General features: G+C 42.2%; 2 protein-coding genes across 2 annotated transcripts in view; both read right to left on the bottom strand.

Annotated features, from left to right (window-relative positions):
- The window catches only part of LOC308350370 (olfactory receptor 8B3-like), a gene marked incomplete at both ends in the record, with an annotated part of 209,653 nt that overhangs the window by 164,666 nt on the left and 29,164 nt on the right, over positions 1-15,823 (bottom strand). The window lies entirely within an intron of this gene.
- On the bottom strand, positions 10,628-11,560 carry LOC308350360 (olfactory receptor 8B8-like; the record flags this gene model as incomplete). The annotated part of the gene is made up of 1 exon (XM_080815542.1): positions 10,628-11,560. The coding sequence occupies one exon, from the start codon at positions 11,558-11,560 to the stop codon at positions 10,628-10,630; it is 933 nt and encodes a 310-aa protein (XP_080671668.1).

The raw sequence follows: 15,823 nt of genomic DNA, 5'->3' as shown, positions 1-15,823 counted from the left end.
ACAAGATGGGATAGGGAGGGAGATAAACCATGAGAGACTCTTTTTTTTTTTTTAAGATTTTATTTATTTATTTTTGAGAGAGAAAGAATGAGAGAGAGAGAGAGAGAGAGCATGAGAGGAGAGAGGTCAGTGGGAGAAGCAGACTCCCTGTCAAGCAAGGAGCCTGATGTGGGACTCGATCCCAGGACTCTAGGATCGTGACCTGAGCTGAAGGCAATCGCTTAACCAACTAAGCCACCCAGGCGCCCCCATGAGAGACTCTTAATCTCACAAAACAAACTGAGGGTTAATGGGGGTCGGGGGGTCGGGAGAAGGTGGTGGGTTTATGGACATTGGGGAGGGTATGTGCTATGGTGAGTGCTGTGAAGTTTGTAAACCTGGCGATTCACAGACCTGTACCCCTGGGGCTAATAATATATTATATGTTTATAAAACAATTTAAAAATTTTTTTAAAAAAGAATATTGTATGTCAACTATACTTCAATTAAAATTAATTTTTAAAATAAATAAAGTCGAGCATCTAAAACACAAACAAGACAACAAACCAGTTATGCTAAATTTCACAATAGCTAAATCTTGAGTGGAAATCAGAAAAGTGGTAAAATACTAAGTATTATTAAAGTTATCTTAGACATATTTAATGAATCTTGGATCACTGAAAAAAGAAAATTTTTAAATAATAAAATAAAAAGTAAAAAAGGAAATATTTAAATCATAATTAAGGATTAAACTTTTTTCTTTGTTTCAAGCTTTTACTTATATTCTAGTTAGTTAACAAATAGTTTAATATTGGTTTCAGGAATATAATTTAGGATTAAGGACTTTTAGAGTAGTCATCTTTTTGCGTTTTGTCAAAAGAAAAATAATCCAACATCCCACTGAAGAAAGGAAACTGTCGCAATTTGGCTTATCCACCAAATGTTTCTTTCATGTTGTCATTGCTCTCCCAGCTGCTATTTCAGGGTTTTTGTAATTTAAAATCTGTAGAGGAGTCGCACACAGAAGTCAAAAAACAGGAGTGATTTAGCTGTTTCCAGGTCCTCCAGCCCTGCTAGTTTACCTGTTTATTTTTTTTTTAATTGTATTCATGTAACGGTGGAAGCCAAGAAAAACAAGGCTGTACCCACCTCGAGTCTAGCCCTGACATAAGTACAGCCATCTTGACAAAGCAAAAGCTGGCACCTTGCACCCCCTCTCCACCCGCTCCCCTCCCCTCGGTAGTATGTGTGAACAAATTGTTACCTTGCAGAAATCACAATCCTGCAAGACAGGAGTCTCCCTCGGTTTACAAATGTCCCAGTGCTAAATCTCACTAACAAGGACACTTGATAGCAGGAATGTGACAGGAAACTCCCAACTGTCTTCATGTTAGTGCCTCATTAGAAGAAAAAACGACCTTGGCTTGATAATAACCAGGCCTCCAATATCCTGACAGTCTTCTTTACCCTGATAGCCCTTCTGAATATCCCCTATGTCCTCACCCACCGCCGAGTCCACCCCTACTCTGCCTTTAAAAACTCTGACTGTAATTTGGTTTGGGGTCCAAGTCCCTACTCCGCTATGTCGGGTATACTTGGGCCCAAGCTTAAGCTTGTCAAATAAACCCTCATGTGACTACATCGGTGTTGGCTCTTTGGTGGTCTCTCAGATGTGAAAACTTGGGCATAACATTTGGAGGCCCCAGCGAGATCTGGGAGACTCTTAGGTCCCCAACCCAGAGGGTCTTAAGCTGGCTGGTGAGTGCACTCATTTTTTTTTTTTTTTTATATTTGCACACATACCTTCAGGGAGCTCCAATCTGCATTTTTACCTGTAGGAATTCCAAATCTGAGTACGGGAGTCCACATTGGCTCAAGTGGACACGTGGCAGGCCGTCGACTGGGGGTTCTTGGGAGACGTCCCTTTGCTCCTGCCTGGAGGCTCGGCTGCTGCTGCAGTCAGGCCCTGCCTGGAGGCTCAACTGTTGTTGCAGTCGGGCCCTGTCTGGGGCTTGGCTGCTGTTGTGGTCGGGGCTTAACTTCCTTCCAATTGTCTTCGAGGCCACGCCAGATCGTTTGTCTTTGTGAGTGTGTTCTTGTTCATTGTTGTAAGTGTATTTGTCTTGTTGTGGACTGAGGACGTGATGGGACCGACACAGATGACCCCTCTGTCTCTGATGATTGACCACTTCTCAGACGTTAGGGAAAGAGCTCATAACCTGAGCACAGACATACCCAAGGGAAAGTTTTGGACTTTCTGCATGTCTGAATGGCCATCCTTTAATGTTGGATGGCCCCGGGAGGGCTGCTGGGTCTGTGGTTGTCTTTGTCTTGTCTTTTTGTTGCCTGTCCTGTTGTTTGTTGTGTTTGAAGAAATAGGGCAAGCAGAGAGTAAGGGGACTCTGACTTTCATCTCTTTGTTCCTCCTAATAGATGTAGGGGCTTCTCCCTCACTCATTTCCCATGTTAATGGCTATAACTGGAGCCAACTGGGGTTAGTCTAACTCGAGACAGAGACTGTAAGAAATATTCCCAAGCAGCTACCAAAACTCCCTTTATTTCGGGGAAATTCCTGTCTTCTCTGGCCCAACATGGATTGCTTAATTCCTCCCCCCTTGCTGGTGGGAAAACATGGCATCTGCTCCTCTATTGGAGTTGATGAGCTCTAAAACCGGGAATCCTTTCTCTGTCTCCTGGCAGCACTTTGTTTCTTCTATCTCCCCCTTCTCGTATTCTGCACCAACATGCATGTGGCCTGCATGACTGGCCTCTAGACCATCCTCGGTGCTTCCTGCACCATGGCTCCTTCTCTGTTCACTGTCAAGGAGCAAGAAGAGCACCCCCTGGACCTAACACCCCCCACTCCAGACCTTCCTACCCATGTCTCAGGTAAACATTCCAAGTGGAGTGGGCCCAGATGGAATGTAAATCAGTATTTGAACTAAGTTAAGTTTGTTGGTTCAATTAAGATATACATGCCCTTTAAGTTATTAGCAGTAAACATGAAACTTCAATCAAAGTTTACTGAAGGTCAAATAAGCTCGTGTTATTTGTTAAAATCTGTTAGCAAAGAGATGACCAAACTGATGGTTAATTGTCTGACTCAAAGTTTTTAATGGGTAATTGCTGAGATAGCTTTCAAAGTCTTTGGTAACCTGAAAGTTTAAAGTTTTGCTTGGATAACAAATAAAATTAAATTTGTTGGACATCTAGGTCTTTTCCAGATAGAATAAAGTGCTAAAACATTGAGTATTGAACATAGGTTTGTGCTTTTGACTTCTTACAACAAAGAAAATAAGAATATTTAGATCTGTTGGTAAACATGTTTTTGTGCTTAACTGATTCATAAATTGGAATCTAAAGAATTCTGTTATAACCATTCACAATTGGTTAATAACTGAGTAGAGGTTAAGGTGTTTCTAAAATACAAAATTCCGCTAACTGTAAGACTGATGGAAATAAAGGAAGGAACTCTGTATGTAGGAAAGTAGGAGATATGTAAGAAAGATATAAGGAATGGGAATACATTTTGCTGAAGGTAAAAGAAGGTAATTTTGTCCTAAATAAAATAGTTGTTTGGAAGAAAATGGCTTGGGACAAAACCTAAATGCAAAGGAAAGTTGTAGAAGGTTTGTGAAGAGAAATCTTCAGAAAAGGAATTTTAGGTATGGTCAGGATGGACTAAGGAAAAAAAAAAGGAGAAAAAGACCAGATCCCTGATCCTGTTTGAATAAGAAAAAAAGAAAAACAGCCCCCAAGGTGATTCAGCATTCTCCTGATATACCTCCACATAGATTATACTTCCAAGTGAAAGGGCCATTTGGTCTTGAGAGATTGGGAAAGCGGCCGGGCTTGAGAGACTGCAAAAACACCCCATTACCATCCCCCATTGCCTATAACCATAGAAACTCACTCTTAACCCTGTCGGGTACTCAGTTTTTGGGAACGATCCCACTAAGCCCGCTGGCATTAATGAAGCTGTGTTCTCCCATCTCTCCATGTGCTGCTTGGGTTTCCTCGGTCACCTCGGATTTTCCTCAATTCACCCGTTGAACCAGGAAAGCCCTGGGGCCACTGTCTGAGCCAGACCCATTCATAAAGAGTGGGAGGGGAGACTGATCACCTCCCATTAGCCAGGGATACCCAGAATGGGGTTGTCCAACCTGTTTGAATCTGAAGAGTGCCTGACTGTGTGAATCTGTCTGTATGGCTCCACCGCTTCGGCTACAGAGTCTGAGTAGGCTGCACCCTGAGTCTCACGGGGCGTCATATGGCATAATGGTCATCTACTCCACGGAGTAGCCTGGTCCGGGGCTTATATGGACAGATCTTAGCTAAGACGCTCCTAAGTTCCCACAAGGGACACGAGCAGGACAGCATCTGAAAGAACCCACTCCCTTTGTCTGCGACATCATTCACAATGGGAGGGAAACCCAGTAAACCCACTATCTTAAGACTGCATGCTTAAGAATAAAAAAAAAAAAAAAAAAAAAAAAAAAAGAAAGGCACTGGTATTTAAAAGAGCTGGTTCTCTCTCTGTTTAAAAGGGCAAAGTTTTCTTAGGTTAATTGATCTGTTATGGTTTTCTCTTTGCCTGCCCAGAAAACCCAGATTCTCTGTTTTGTTTTATCAGGTGTTTAATATCCCTAATTATATTTAGGCATGTGTTTTAAAACTTTCTAAGGTTTTAGCAATTGTCGACAAGATTTAAATTGTAAATGAGATCTCTTTGACTCATAAGGCTTTTCCTTGGTATACTAAGTTATTCAGTAAGTACTGCTAAACCAATGATAAACCTTGGGTTACATTTGGGTAAATGCTGTAACTACTCTAGAGGTTCTATACGTTTCCTATAGTTTTAATGTTTTGATAGGGTCATCACCTGGTAATTTAACCATATCTATTCTGAGTTTTTGTCATTTGTAATTGTTTTAATTCTCTTGTAAGATTAATTGCACCTTAAAGAAAATTCATATGGGAGACTTTCAGGACAAATATGTCTTTGATATGTTAAAATCCTGGAACTGAAATGGGTAAGAATTTACAGAAGTAAAAGCTGCATTTGGAGTAAACGAGAATTAGTAACATGGGACTAGAAAAACTGAAAGATTGTAATGTTGTGTCCCTTAATGTTTTGTCTTATTTTAAAACATTACTGGTTCTGTAATGTTTGCTCTCCCAGACTAGGGAAACTTTTTCTTAAGTTATCTGTAACTTACAGAGATGTTAAAGTACTCATTTGTAAACAAATCAAGGCATTCAACTTTTCTCTCTATCTGAATCCTCTGAAACCAAAAGGTCTCAGCAAGTATTCTTTCTTCCTTCGCAATCAGTCATTTGCATAAGTTCAATAAGAATCTGTTCTCCTTGTAACAGGACACCATTGGAAACACTGGTTATTTTACCAAGGCTTTGAGTGGAATGTCATATTTGAAAAGACTCAGATATGACCAGACAGCTTAAAGGAACTAAGGTTGACTTTATAAAACTTGGAGCGGTAAAGCCCTTTGGAACTGTTGGCCTGATACCTTGCTTACAGAGTTCCCAGCAACCTCACCAGGTCAGTAAAGAATGTCACTTCCTGGCAGGTTCAGGAACCTCAGGATACTTTGGGCACCTCAGGAAGAGTAATTCACCCAAATCTGACAGGTATTGCAGGCATGTTTGATGGCAAGTATGTGGCTTGGCTTCTTGCCCAGAGAGGCTACTAAAAGTTCAACCTAGAGGTTCCTTATAAGTTCCAGCAAAGCAGATTCTAAAAGACCTATATGATCACACTCACTGTTCTTGCTGAGCTTATATAAACAATTAGGCCAAGTTTGTTAAAACTGGACTTGTTTTTCAAATAAATTAGTCCTGATTTGGCTATCTCTGGAAATGAGAGTTATTCTAGAGACAAAAATTATATTTCAATAACACACCTTTATAGATGTTAAATTCTAGGTTTGATTGTCTTTAAGTGTTTGTTTACCTAAGCTAGACAACTTGAGGTAAACGTCAGAGAAGTTGCATGATGGCTTGTTTAAACGGTCTTGCTTTTGCCAGTCAGCACCAGATATAAGGAGCATTTCAGGAATTATAAACAGCCTTACTGAGCACCCCAGCATTGGCCATCCCAGATGTTACCAAGCCCTTCCACTTGTATGTGGATAAAAAGGCAGGGGTGGCTAAAGGAGTTTTGACTCAGACTCTGAGGCCTTGGCAAAGGCCAGTAGCCTATCTTAGCAAGAAACTAGATCCAGTAGCTGGGTTCCCCCCTGCCTCCACATAATTACTGCCACGGCCTTCCTGGTCAAGGATGCAAGTAAACTGACTTTGGGTCAAAATCTCATCTTGACCACCACTCACGCTATCCAGGCCCTTCTCCAGACTCCACCAGACCGGTGGATGACAAACACCAGAGTGATGGGGTATCAGGTCCTCCTCCTTAACTATGATCAGTCTGTACTCCAGTCACCGCTGGCATTACAGTCTGTCTAGCCCACGCAGGGATCCTAACTGCTCACACTGAGACAGAGATGGAGCTGGAACCACATCCTTACCAACCCGGGGACTTGGTTTGGAGGCACTGTCGCCAAGTGGAAAACTTGGAGCCTCACTGGAAGGGACCCTACATCGTGATCCTGACCACTCCCACCGCTCTCAAGGTCAATGGGATTACACCCTGGGTCCACTACACCCACGTCCGGCGAGCTGACCCACACACCGTTCTCAAAGACTTTGTTCCAGAATGGAAGAGCCAGCTGGACAATCCCCTAAAGCTGAGATTGCGCCACTCTCACGTACCCCCCTAATGTTACTTATACTATGCCCTCTTCTTAAACCAGTGCAGGGAGTAATAAGTAACCCTCATTATTCCCCTTCTCCTCATTACCTTTGGGCCCTGCATTATCAATAGATTAGTTACTCTTGTCAAAGACAGAGTCGGTGCAATTCAACTCATGGTACACAGACAGCAATACCAACCACTGCAACTTGTTGCTGAGACCAGCCTGGACCCATGATTGGGTCCTTCCTTAGGTTCCTCTGAGAGGGGGAAATGTGGAGGCCAAGAAAAACAAGGCTGTACCCACCTCGAGTCTAGCCCTGACATAAGTACAGCCATCTTGACAAAGCAAAAGCTGGCACCTTGCACCCCCTCTCCACCTGCTCCCCTCCCCTCGGTAGTATGTGTGAACAAATAGTTAACTTGCAGAAATCACAATCCTGCAAGACAGGAGTCTCCCTCGGTTTACAAATGTCCCAGTGCTAAATCTCACTAACAAGGACACTTGATAGCAGGAATGTGACATTCCACCAGGAAACTCCCAACTGTCTTCATGTTAGTGCCTCATTAGAGGGAAAAACGACCTTGGCTTGATAATAACCAGGCCTCCAATATCCGGACAGTCTTCTTTACCCTGATAGCCCTTCTGAATAATCCCTTTGTCCTCACCCACCGCTGAGACCACCCCTACTCTGCCTTTAAAAACTCTGACTGTAATTTGGTTTGGGGTCCAAGTCCCTACTCCGCTATGTTGGGTATACTTGGGCCCAAGCTTAAGTTTGTCAAATAAACCCTCATGTGACTACATCGGTGTTGGCTCCTTGGTGGTCTCTCAGATGTGAAAACTTGGGTATAACAGTAACCACAATATAGTACATAATTGGATTTTGATGCAGTGTGCAATGGTTCATTGTTTGCATATAACACCCAGTGCTCATCACAACACGGGCCCTCCTTAATACCCATCACCTGGTTTAAATAGCAAATGACTTGTGCTTTTATCCTACCCAGAGAAATCCTGTGGTCTCCATAATATTTCTAGAGCCTTCTAGAAAGGAAGAGTCACAAAAAGAGATGTCTTTTCTCCATCATTTGCTTTCTAAGTCCCTTCATCTTGACTTGAATTTTGAATACCAAACACTATTTAAGCTCCTGTCTCTGTGTTCCTGCTTCCTCATAAATGTGGAGACCAATCTGGCGTTTTGGCCTTCACTCCCTAATGTAGGATCATTGTGCATTGTAAGTTTTATCACAGCTATATAGACACGGGGTGGGCATGGGGAGAACTGCAGTACTCTGGAGAGCAGAAGACAAAGTCAGATGAAAGATGGTTTTAAACCTCATAGTCTTTTCCTACAGAGAGATTTTTTTATTGTCCATGTGGTTTTTGGGTCCTGGCCTAATGTCTGCTGCTGGGTTCCTTTCTCTCCCATGCCCTTGTCTCTGAATTACTAGTACTTGAAAACACTCTAAAATATTTTTTAGTTAATTTGCAAAAAGCTCCCTGTTTCAGTCAATCATCTCTCAACTAGCCTAATAGGACTTCTCTTGGACAAGAAAAAGAACTATCACACTATTTTCCTAAAGCAACCATTATCCTGAGGGATAGTCATGTGTAAGCCAACAAAGCACAGTCAACTTTCAAAATAAAAAATGTTCTCATATTCTAGGATTATTGAAATAAGCTAAAAATAAAAATAATAAAATGAAGTAGACAAAAAGTGTATTTAAAAGAGCAGTAGACTTAAAATCAGGAGGCTACACTTTATCTAGACATTTCCTTAGTAAGCTGTATGATGTAATTCATTAACTTTTCTCAGCTTCAGTATCATGTCTACGCAAGAAATACATATTGAGGATCACTCATGTGTCCTATGGTAAATATGAAACTTCTGCCAAAAGGTGCTTAACATGTAGCATTTAACTGGAAAGTGGATTATGTTTTATGGATGTTCTGGAACCTGCTGTATCTGTGAAACAATGACATTTCAAGGAGACACACTGAAGGCCAGGGAGGTATATAGACAGGAGTACAGATATCTGATTCTGATTCCAATAGCACAGTATAAGAAACCCCCATGGGTACAAGATCACCATACTGTTCCTTTACATGATCATTTACAGAACTGTTTATCCTTTCCAGGAGAAAAAAATTCCATAATGACAATGTAAAAAACAGAGATAAATTTATTCATTAATGTTATTTGTAAGTGGTTAAAGAGGTAAAAAGGAGAAGACACTGTGAAAATGATGAGGAAGGAAGATCTTCTATCAAGAAATTGGAAACAGGAACACCTGGGTGGCTCAGCTGGTTAAGCAACTGCCTTCGGCTCAGGTCATGATCTTGGATTCCAGGGATTGAGTCCCGCATCGGACTGCCAGCTCCACGGGGCACCTACTTCTCCCTCTGACCTTCTCCCCTCTCATGCTCTCTCTCACTATCTCTCTCTCTCAAATGGATAAATAAAATTAAATTTAAAAAAAAGAAATTGGAAACAAACTGGGCTCCATGCTCCTCCCTGTCAGACACATAGCCACATCTTCTGGTGCAGTGACAGCACCATCCCAAAGACAAGATGGTAAAGGTTGGAGTAAGTATATTTGGTGGTATTGGGCACCTGGGCACCAGGGCTGTTTTTAACTGTAATAAAGTGGATGCTGTTGCCGTCAAGGACAACTTCATTGACCTCAAATACATGACCTACATGTTCCCGTATGAATCCATCCATGGCAAACTCAAAGGCACAGTCAAGGCAAATAACAGGTAACTTCTCATCAATGCAAAGCCCACCTACCTCTTCCAGGACTGAGATCCCACCAACTGAAACAGGGTGATGCTGCTGCTGAGTATGCTGTGGAGTCCAATGCAGAAGGCTGTGCCTTACTTGAAGCTGGGGCCAAGAAGATCAGCATCTCTGCCCATTCTACTGATGCCCTGAAGTTTGGGATGGGTGTGAACAATGAGAAGTATGAAAACTTTCTCAAGATTGTCAGCAATGCCTCCTGCAGAACCAGCTGGTTGGCCTCTCCGGCCAAGGTCATCCATGACAACGTTGGCATCATGGAGGGACTCATGACCATGGTCCATGCCATAACTTCCACCAAGAACCATGCTAGGCCCAGCTGGAAAACTGTGGCATGATGGCTGAGGGGCTTCCCAGAACATCATTCCTGCTTCTATACTGATGCCACCAAGGTTGTAGGCAAGGTCATCCCTGAGCTGAATAGGAAGTGCACTGGCATGGCCTTCCATGTCCCCACCCACAAAGTGTCAGTTGTGGATCTGAGCTGCCGCCTGAAGAAAGCTGCCTAGTACTATAACATCAAGAATCCAGTGAAGCAGGCATCAGAGGACCCCCTCAAGGGCATCCTGTGCTTCACTGAGGATCAAGTAGTCACCTGCAACTTTAAAAATGAAACCCAATCTTCCACCTTTGATGCTGGGGCTGGGGTTGTCCTCAATGACCACTTAGTCAAGTTCATATTCTAGTATGGTAATGAATTTGGCTATAGAAACATGTTGGTGAACTTTATGGGCTATATGGCTCTCAAGGAATAAGAGTCTACTGGACCAGTAGCCCTAGAAAGAACAAGAAGAAAGAGGCTCCCAGCTGGTGGGGAGTACATGCCCTAACACACTGAGAATTCCCACACCTCTACACAGTTTCCATCCCAGAACCTCTGAAGTAGAGAAGGGAATTGGGGAGCCCTACCTTGTCACTGTACCCACCAAAAAATATTGGAAACAAACTGACAGAAAAATCAAATTTCCATCATGATGGTAACAAAGATACAGGATATGAACACGCCTACCTAAACTATTCTGACAAAATAAATCAAATATACCAATCCTATAACTATACCCACAGACAGAGATTCTGATCAAAACATTCTCCTACTCTTGGTTTTACTCAGAGCAAGTTTAACGTCTTTGTTCCTCAAGCTATAAATGAAGGGGTTCATCAAGGGAACCACATTGGTATAAAAGACAGAAGAGATTTTTCCCTCACCCATCGACCCAACAGAAGATGGTTTAAGATACACAAATGCACCAGATCCAAAATAGAGAGAAACAGCAAATATGTGGGAACTGCAGGTGCTGAAGGCTTTGGACCTGCCCTCAGTAGAGCTGATGCGCAGGATGCTGGACAGGATGCAACCATAAGAGACAAAGATGGTGACACTGGGCACAATGATATCAATGCCCACTGAAATAAAAACCACCAGCTCACTGATATAAGTCCTGGTGCATGAGAGTTGGAGCAAAGGGAGCATGTCACACAAATAATGGTTAATAATGGCTGCATCACAGAAATTCAGTCTCAGCACACATCCTGTGTTAGCCATGGCACCAGAAAATGCCATCAGATATGAACCAAGCATAAGGCTGAAACACACTTTAGGGGACATGGCAACATTATACAAGAGTGGGTTACAGATGGCCACATAGCGATCATACGCCATTGATGTCAGCATGTAACATTCAGAAATACCAAAACCACAGAAAAAGAAAAGCTGGGTCATGCAACCCCTGTAGGAGATAATATTCCTCTCTGATGTGAAGTTAATCAACATTTTGGGTGTAAACACAGAAGAATAACAGAGGTCTATGAAGGACAAATTGAAGAGGAAAAAGTACATGGGAGTGTGCAGGTGTGAGTTCAGCAGGATGAGAGTTACCAAGCCCAAATTTCCCAACACAGTGACCACATACATGAGTAGAAACAGGAAGAACAGGGGGAGCTGGAGATCTGGTAAGTCTGTTAGCCCCATCAGAATGAATTCAGTCACAAAGGAAGCATTTTCAGGAGGCATTCTTCTCTAAAGGGATCTGTGAACACAGGAGAAAAAAGTTGCACAGAGAACAATTCAACATTTCCCACCATATCTCCTCTCAACAGAAGTTGGGTTTGTACTGGGAATATTTGAGACTACCCCAAACTGGACCCACAGAATCTGCTTTGTCATTATCATGAATCTAGTGACATGGACATTTTCTTATTAGAGGCTCTATAAGCTGTTAAACAAAGAGCATTAAAACTTGGCCTATAAAATGAAGGCCAATGCTTCCATATGCCAACAGGACTGCTGTCAAAACCAAAGATTAGGGAGAAGATTGGACCAGAAGGGAACTGCCTTCTCTCATTTCACTTCTTTGAACACATAACCCCTCCCCTAACCAGTCGAATGGAGGCAGCAACCCCACCAAACGGGTGCTGGCTTTCAGGGGGATTGGACTTCATGTGGTGGGAATGAACAACACTGTTTGAATCCAAAAATAAAGGACCAGAGTCTAGGAGAGTTCAAGTTCCTGCCCCACGTACAGAGTAAAAACAATGAATGTAGAAGAGTGAGAGTTCCATCAATGGAACTGGCCAATAAATTCCATCCTTGAAACCTAATAATGTTTCTAAACCTTCCTTTCTCCATCACTCTCCCCTAAACAGGACCTTCTACCAATTTCATGTGAGTCTGAGGACTGCAAAGAACTGGAAAGAATGACATTTTGATCCCTGGGCTTCCATCATAAAAGAAAGACATGAATAGGGGCACCTGGGTGGCTCAGTCAGTTGAGCCTCTGCCTTCAGCTCAGGTCATGATTCCAGGGTTCTGGAAAGAAACCCCACGACCAGCTCCCTGCTCAGCAAGGAGTCTGTTTCTCCCCCTCCCTCTGCTCCTGCTCTCTCAAACACTGCTTCACTCAAATAAATAAATAAAATCTTTTAAAAAATAAAACAAAAGACATGAGCATAAATGGAATTCAGAAACTCACCCTCCTTAGGCAAGAACACCTTGGTCCTTCCTTACCAGTATTACCCCTGTGGTCCTGAAAGGGCAGATTTAATCTCTGTGGCTTGCTCCCTTCAATTCTATGAGGACACAGTCCACACTTAATTTCTGATGAGCCCTGGAAATCCTTCTGAACCACAGACAATAATTTCTGATTGTGAGTTCTCTTAAGCAGCAGACCAAAATAAACAGTCTTTATTATGATCATTTTGCACTTGGTAAATTACAGAAGACTTAAGGTGAGGGCAATGACATAATGTCCTCAGTTATAAACAGGGCAGAAGCTTGCTCAGTTTCTTACGCAGGCAATGGTTTCTGGGGTAATAGGGTCTTGAGGGGATTGTATTTTCACAGAGGACTACAATGGGTCTCTAGTTCCTTTTACTCAAGGTTACAGTCCACTGGAGGGATCAGACATCCCCCAAGAGAAGCCAAAAATCAATTCCCATTTCCAGGTCAGCAACACGGCAGAAAAGGATGTTCTAGAACTTCCTACTCTCCATGGACACCGTGATTCAAAAATGTTTCACATACGTATATTCCCGTTCTAAGAAATCCAGACAGTGGTTAAATAGTCCTGTTCCCAGTTAAACAAAGAATCTAGACATATTCCTTAACATTTTAGGGAAATTTTAGATATCCATTTTTTTTTAACAGTTATACTTGCAAAGCACCTTTAAATTGGAACAATTTGAAGCCAGTTCCTGGCTTCTTCCTGGGGAGGGAAATTATTGCAACATATTTCCAATGCCCCAACTTTTAATACATGTGCCTAGAAGACTGACTTCTAGATAGTCTGTGTGAGAAAGTAGAGGAGATATAGGACACAGCATACTTCAGCTGCTGGGGAGAGAGAAAAGAGATGGTGGTATGGGCTGGAAGCCACCAGAACTCCTTCCCCTGGCTCAGCATAGAGGAAGTGATTGAAAAGCTCTTTTTTGCAGCTTCTCTCTGGTGAGGAAAAAAATGTGCACTATGTATCCAGCAAGCAATACAACTTATCTGTGAGCTGCCTGAGGAATTGGTTTCAGTCCTGCTTGTTTTAGAACACAGACACAATCCAGCACACAATGGATGAAGACAGGGGTGGAGGGGGAGCATGGGGTGAAGTTGGGGGCACTGCTACTAATAACAAAGAAAGAGTAAGGTTAGACTGCTCAAAATTGAGAGGCCTCCAAAGTCTCTGGCCAGGCTTGTTGATGGTACCTTCTCTAGTCCATGAATGTCAGGACAGATGAGTGTTTTGTCTAATGTGCAGACACCAGTGTAGAGAATCAATGAAAATGAAGACAAGTTGAAATACTTTCCAAAAAGGAATAAGAGCAATCTCCACAAACTGACACTGATGGTATGAAAATATCTGATTTACCTGACAGAGAATTAAAATGACTGTCCTAAGATGCTCACTGGAGTCAGAGAACAATACACAAACCAAGAGAAAATTTCAACACAGAGACAGAAAACTTAAAAGCATTAAACAGAAATCATGGAGCTGAGGAATACAATATCTGAACTAAAAAATTCAGCAGAGGAGCCCAAGAGCAAAGGAGATTGAACAAAAGACAGGATCATGAATTTTATTAAAGATCACTGTATAAAGAAGATATGGTCCATATAGGCAATGGAGTATTATGCCTCCATCAGAAAGGATGAATACCCAACTTTTGTATCAACATGGATGGGACTGGAAGAGATTATGCTGAGTGAAGTAAGTCAAGCATAGAGAGTCAATTATCATATGGTTTCACTTACTTGTGGAGCATAAGGAATAACATGGAGGACACTGGGACAAGGAGAGGAGAAGGGATTTGGGGGGAAATCGGGAGAGGAGAGGGCAATGAGAGACTGTGGACTCTGAGAAACAATCTGAGGGTTTTGGAGGGGAGGGGTTGGGTGGTTGGATGAGCCTGGTGGTGGGTATTATGGAGGGCACATATTGCATGGAGTACTGGGTGTGATGCATAAATAATGAATCTTGGAACACTGAAAAAATAAAGTTTAAAAAAAATCTGGATAATTTGTGAAAGTCAGATGGAAATAGTACACAGCTAATTTGGGAACTATTACTGATAATGAATCTAGGAATACCAGGTGTATAGGAGAAAATAGTTTGATGATACCTTTCTTGAAGTTCTGGATGATGATAATAAAGAGAGAAAGTGCCACAGCTATGGTTCAGTGATGACTTACACGAAGCATGTTTTAAGTAACCCAGATACATTATCTTTTTTTTTTTTTTTTTTTTATTTTTTATTTTTTTTTTTTTAATGATTTAATTTTTTTTATTTTAATAAACATATAATGTATTTTTATCCCCAGGGGTACAGGTCTGTGAATCGTCTGGTTTACACATTTCACAGCACTCATCATAGCACATACCCTCCCCAATGTCCATTTCCCCACCACCCTCTCCCATCCCCCTTCCCCCCCGCAACCCTCAGTCTGTTTCTTGAGATTGAGTCTTTTATGGTTTGTCTCCCTCCCAATCCCATCTTTTCATTTTTTCTTTTCCTACCTCCCCCCAAACCTCCCCACCTTGCATCTCCACTTCCTCATATCAAAGAGATCATATGATAGTTATATTTCTCCGATTGACTTATTTCGCTAAACATGATACCCTCTAGTTCCATCCACGTCGTCGCAAATGGCAAGATTTCATGTCTTTTGATGGCTGCATAGTATTCCATTGTGTATATATACCACATCTTCTTTATCCATTCATCTGTTGATGGACATCTAGGCGCTTTCCACAGTTTGGCTATTGTGGACATTGCTGCTATAAACATTCGGGTGCACGTGCCCCTTCGGAGCACCACGTTTGTATCTTTAGGATATATACCCAGGAGTGCAATTGCTGGGTCGTAGGGTAGCTCTATTTTCAGTTTTTTGAGGAACCTCCACACTGTTTTCCAGAGTGGTTGCACCAGCTTGCATTCCCACCAACAGTGTAGGAGGGTTCCCCTCTCTCCGCATCCTCGCCAGCATCTGTCATTTCTTGACTTGTTAATTTTCGCCATTCTGACTGGTGTGAGGTGGTATCTCATTGTGGTTTTGATTTGTATTTCCCTGATGCCGAGTGATGTGGAGCATTTTTTCATGTGTCTGTTGGCCATCTGGATGTCTTCCTTGCAGAAATGTCTGTTCATGTCCTCTGCCCATTTCTTGACTGGATTATTTGTTCTTTGGGTATTGAGTTTGATAAGCTCTTTATAGATTTTGGATACGAGCCCTTTATCTGATATGTCGTTTGCAAATATCTTCTCCCATTCTGTCAGTTGTCTTTTGGTT

This window comes from Martes martes, assembly GCF_963455335.1.
Source record: "Martes martes genome assembly, chromosome: 10".
Taxonomy (NCBI): Eukaryota; Metazoa; Chordata; class Mammalia; order Carnivora; family Mustelidae; genus Martes; species Martes martes.
Note: the sequence above shows the minus strand (reverse complement) of the source record. Positions and strands in the feature narration are given on the sequence as shown.